At 38.5% G+C, this 5,794-nt stretch overlaps 1 gene segment (V, D, J or C); it reads right to left on the bottom strand.

The window, feature by feature from the left end:
* Window positions 1–531: 531 nt before the first annotated feature.
* LOC128647140 (Ig heavy chain V region 1B43-like) lies at window positions 532–1,094 on the bottom strand. The segment is given in 2 exon segments: window positions 532–902; window positions 983–1,094. Coding segments are annotated over 2 exon segments (417 nt in total).
* Between the last annotated feature and the right edge of the window lie 4,700 nt (window positions 1,095–5,794).

Here is a 5,794-nt window from a genome sequence, read left to right as displayed (position 1 = left end):
AACCCTAGTAGGCGGCTACAGCATAAGACAGATAAAAAGTTAAAAATGTTGCACAAGTTATCATTGTGTTAATTTTTTTGTCTTTCAGCTCCTTCTGACTTCACTGAAGACTGCAAACAACCTTTCACTGCTGTACCTTGTTGAGCACAAAATAAAAATATGACAGAGTTTTGCAAGTATCAACAAATTTAACATAATTATCACCAGTGGTATGTGATGAATCTTTAAAGAGAAATTGACTTAAATTATTTAACATTTTCTACCTCAATTGCCAGTGATGAGAGTAGATGAATCTGTAGAAGGAGAGAGCAAGCCTGTGTAATTGGTACATATATGTCCCTATGTATCAGCATAGAGGCAAAGCAAACGTTATTTCATTCAATCATTAGTGTTACTGAAAAAAATATGAATAAATAGAGAATAAAATAAATGTTAATTATATCTTTAAATATTTCAGTTACATTAATGGGAAATGTATTATAAATCTAAATGGCAATGACCCCCTCATGACTTCACATGTTAATTTGCTTATTATATAAGTGCTTGTGGTTTTAGTTCAGGTTCCTCACTGTCTTTGCACACTGTGTGCTTGGTACAGTAATAGGTTCCTGAATCTTCTGTCATCAGTTGACTGTAATCCAAATAAACCTCATTTTTGCCAGTGTCTCTGGACAAGGTAAGTCTGCTCTTCAGAGTTGGATTGAATGCTGTGCCCTCTGCATAATTAAGGTGAGCCAGAAATTCAAATGTATCTCCATTTAGCTGCCTTGTAAAATCAACAGCGTGAATCTTACTCCCATCAGTGATCTGCGCTCCTTCCACTTTACAAATCAGTCTTATGTTGTCCTTGGGTTTCAATAAACTAGGACCTGAGATTGACACTGTGATCTGGCAACTGGCATCTGAAAAAGAAGAAACATCAAAAACACAGGACCTAAAATATATAGTAGATCATATAATGCTAGTTATTAAACACACTTACACATCAAAAATGAAGTTAAACAAAGCAAAAGGAAAAAATTATTCATCTTCTTAATATATAATAATATGCCAAGAGAATTGTAAATTATAATTGATTAAAAAAGAATAGTGTGCAATAACTGTCCTATCCCAGTGTTAATTGCCATTTAACCACTTATAAATATTTCAGAGAGAAATCTGTTTATCATTCATTTGCATGGCATAATTTGCATATATAACCTATATAAATGTGTCACTGTTAAATTCCAATTGTTACTTTCTATGTAACAAATCAAATTTGTGTTCATTTTTTTGTGTGATTATATCAAGGTTTTAAATTATTTCTATCTACACTATAACTCGTATACTCAATGACATTATTATTGCAATTAATATTATTATTTATAGGACATCATTTCTCAACAGTATACATGAGTACAATTATTACCCATGAAGCACAAAATGACAACAAACCAATCTAGAAAGAATATCTGGCTAATTACCAAATTAGGCAACAATTATAAGACTGCAATTATCAGATTCTAAACCAATTTACATTTTTATTTCAAATTCAATATATGATTTTTTTTTCTCTTGGTTTCTGAAAGGCAAAACCACTATGTTATTATTTTTGTAACATTTACATAATAAAATGTTGTGTTTTTAATGTGAAAAAAATTGCTAATATCCAATTTTGTATGTGTATGATGTAAAAAGGAAATGTCTCTGCTTCAGTAAATTCTGTAACGATAGCCAGCAGATTTAAAAACAGGAAAAGAAATCTAATTTTAGTTCTCCTCTAAAAATATCCAATATATATTTTTAATAATGTTTAGTGGTTTGAAATAAACTCACTGCAGAGAGTTATATAATGTGTATATTTTATTAAACCACTTTACTATTTTCTGTAAAAGTATATTTTGATCAGACACAAAAAGAAGCCTGATTCTTGAAATATTATAGCATGTGTCTAATAATTAAAATAATAAAAAAAAATGTTTTAAAATGCACCGTTTACTATTAAAGTTAGCACTCTTTAGTCAATAACCTTTATTGGGTAGAAGTGTATTGCACAGCCAGAAATTCAGAAAATACTTAAAGGGACACTGAACCCAAATTTTTTCTTTCATGATTCAGATAGAGCATGCAATTTTAATCAACTTTCTAATTTACTTCTATTATCAATTTTTCTTCGTTCTTTTGCTATCTTTATTTGAAAAAGAAGGCATCTAAGCTAAGGAGCCAGCAAATTTTTGGTTTAGAACCATGGACAGCAATTTTTTATTGGTGCTGTCCAATCAGCAAGGACAACCCAGGTTGTTCACCAAAAATGGGCCGGCATCTAAACTTACATTCTTGCTTTTCAAATAAACATACCAAGAGAATGAATAAAATTTGATAATAGGAGTAAATTAGAAAGTTGCTTAAAATTGCATGCTCTATCTAAATCACGAAAGAAAAAATTTGGGTTCAGTGTCCCTTTAATATATGAAGTATTTTTAAGATATACTAATAAAGTTCTTTCAAATGTTCTTGTTACAGTATCTAGAAACTGCTAGAATTAACTAGAATTTGAGTTCCCTGGCTATAGTAATATTAACACAGTTTATGTGATAGGGTTGACAACTCTATTACTGATCTCTGTATCCATCTCTGACTTCCATCTCTGTAAATTATAGGCAGAAGCTACTCGCATATTTTTTCATCAATTGAAATCGGGTAAATGTGTTTGCTTAGTTTTATATTTATTTGGCAACCAATTTTATAGTTCAGATGCAAGAAAATAAGAAGTATATAATATAGTTTTATCACTTGATTAGCCAGTCAGGACTCTTTGAATTATCCTATATGCAGCTACCTATTTTGTTAAATCTGACCCTTTCATATAGTAGCTATCCATTACTGCTTTTTGATGATTATAAATATTCTTATGATAGATCATTATAAATTAAGACAAGCTTGAGGGACAAAGGTGAAATAGAGATTTGTTATGATGTTCAAATTTTCCATCTCTTATTTTAACAATATCTGTTATGACAATAATAAATCTTTTAGTTTTCAAGGATCATATTGTATTGTCAAAAGGTCCAAAAACACGAAAGGATGGTGTTTTGAGGACACAACATGGCCCTAAGTCATTTCTTATTTATCTACTGACTATTCTTATTAATGCACATCAATTCACATTATTCTATTCATTTATACAAAACTAGTCCTAAAGCCTGTGTACATGGGACATTTTTTGCAGTACAGCAGTCCCACCCCTTGCACTCTCTCTCTGCCCCCTCTCTTTTGTGCTCTCTCTCTCTATACCCCTCTCTTTTATGCTCTCTCTCTCTCTGCCCCCTCTTTTGTGTGCTCTCTCTGTACCCCTCTCTTTTGTGCTCTCTCTCCCCCTCTCTTTTTTGCTCTCTCTCCTGCCTCTCTTTTGTGGTCTCTCTCTCTCTCTGTCCCTCTCTCTTTTGTGCTCTCTGTCTCTCTCCCCCTCTCTTTTGTGCTCTCTATCGCACCCTCTCTTTTGCTCTCTCTCTCCCCCTCTCTTTTGTGCTCTCTCTCTCCCCTCTCTTTTTTGCTCTCTCTCCCCCTCTCTTTTGTGCTCTCTCTCTCCCCCCTCTGTTTTGTGCTCTCTCTCTCTCTCCCCCTCTATTTTGTGCTCTCTCTCTCCCGCCCCCTCTCTTTTGTGCTCTCCCTCCCCCTCTCTTTGTGCTCTCTCTCCCTCATTCTTTTGTGCTCTCTCTCCCCCCTCCTTTGTGCTCTCTCTCCCCCTCCCTTTTGTGCTCTCTCTCCCCCTCTCTTTTGTTCTCTCTCTCTCCCCCTTTCATTTGTGCTCTTTTCCCCCTCTCTTTTGTGCTCTCTCCCCTCTCTCTTTTGTGCTCATTTTCCCCCCTGTCTTTTGTGCTCTTTCTTCCCCCTCTATTTTGTGCTATTTCTTCCCCCTTTCTTTTGTGCTCTTTCTACCCCTCTATTTTGTGCTCTTTCTGCCCCCTCTCTTTTGTGCTCTTGTTTGTGCTCAGATTGTCCTCTTCTCTTTTGTGCTCTCTCTCTCTCAATGTCTCCCTCTTTTTTGTACTCTCTCTCTGTCTGTCAGGGTGCCAGAAATCAGACTGAGACAAGAAGTGCAAAAATAATCACATCTTTATTAATAGCAAAAAATAATAAAAAAGTCCACAAGTCAAATAACAAGTCAGGGGTCAAGACCAGAGCTGGTAGTCAGACGAGCCGAGGCAGGAGCCAAAGCGACTAGTCAGACGAGCTGGAATCAGGAACAAGGAAAACAGCAGAGTCAGGAACAAGCCAGGGATCAGGAACCAGGAAGGACGTCAGGCAGCCAGGTAATACACAGGAACTCTAACAAACAGGTCTGAGACAACGCAAAGGCAAAGCATACTGAACAGAGGCCCTTTAAATAATAAGTGATGACATCACAATTCTGAGACCGCATCCTGTCTCACATGGATGATGCACACCAGTCTGGCCATAAAAGGAAGTGCAGGAAATGAGCAGCATCCCCCACAATGCACCATAGTCAGGAAGAGAGGTGAGTAAAATGGCTGCCAGCAGCACATGGCAAAAACAACAGGGAAAAAACCCTGACAGTACCATCCCCTCAATGACCCCTCCCCCGTGGGAGGACAAAAGGCTTATTGGGGATACGGGCATGGAAGGCACGGAGGAGGGCGGGAGCCTGAACATCGGAGGAGGCAACCCAAGAACGCTCCTCCGGACCATAGCCCCTCCAGTGAACCAAATACTGTACACGGCCCCTGGACATACAAGAGTCAATAATTCTGCTGACCTCATACTCCTCATGGTTGTCAACAAACATAGGACAGGGACGAGGCAACACAGGGGTAAACCAATTACAAACCAATGGTTTCAAGAGGGAGACATGAAAAACATTGGAGATGTGCAGAGCAGGAGGAAGGTCAAGAGCATAGGCCACAGGATTAACCAGTCATAGTATCCGAAAATGACCAACATAACGGGGAGCCAATTTATTGGAAGGCACACAAAGGTTCAAGTTGTGGGAGGACAGCCAAACTCTCTCACCAACCTGGTAGGAAGGTGCCTACGGTCAGCCTGGAACTTTTGGCACTGCATAGAATGATGAAGGCAATCCTGAATCTGCACCCACGTGGAACGGAGTTGCCGGAGATGCTCCTCCAAAGCTGGAATACCCTGAGAAATGAATGAATCGGGCAACAAGGATGGTTGAAACACATAATTCGCCATGAACGGGATAACTTGGAGGAAGCATTAATAGCACTATTACGAGCAAACTCTGCCCAAAGTAACAGTTCAGACCAATTATTGTGGTGATCTGAGACATAGCAATGGAGGAACTGTTCCAGAACTTGATTAGACCGTTCCGCAGCCCCATTGGATTGAGGGTGATATGCCGAGGAGAAGGAAAGCTGGATCACCATTTGAGCACAAAAGGAACGCCAAAATCTGGAGACAAACCGGCTACCTTGGTCCGACACTATCTCCTTGGGTAAACCATGTAAACGGAAGACCTCCCGGGCAAAAATTGAAGCAAGCTCCTGAGCGGTAGGCAGCTTCATCAAGGGAATGCAATGTGACATTTTAAAAAAACGGTCAACCACCATAAGGATAACAGTATTGCCATTGAAAACAGGGAGCTTGACAATGAAGTCCATGGAAAGATGTGTCCAAGGACACTCACCATTAGCAATAGGTTGAAGAAGACCCACAGGAAGACGTTGAGGAGTCTTATTCTGTGCAAAAACTGAGCAGGAGGCAACATACGCAGCAACATCAGAACGAAGACCTGGCCACCAGAATTGTCGAGTGACAGACCAAATCATTTGGT

Source organism: Bombina bombina, chromosome 2 (genome assembly GCF_027579735.1).
Source record: "Bombina bombina isolate aBomBom1 chromosome 2, aBomBom1.pri, whole genome shotgun sequence".
Classification (NCBI taxonomy): Eukaryota; Metazoa; Chordata; class Amphibia; order Anura; family Bombinatoridae; genus Bombina; species Bombina bombina.
This window is presented reverse-complemented; position numbering and strand designations above follow the sequence as displayed.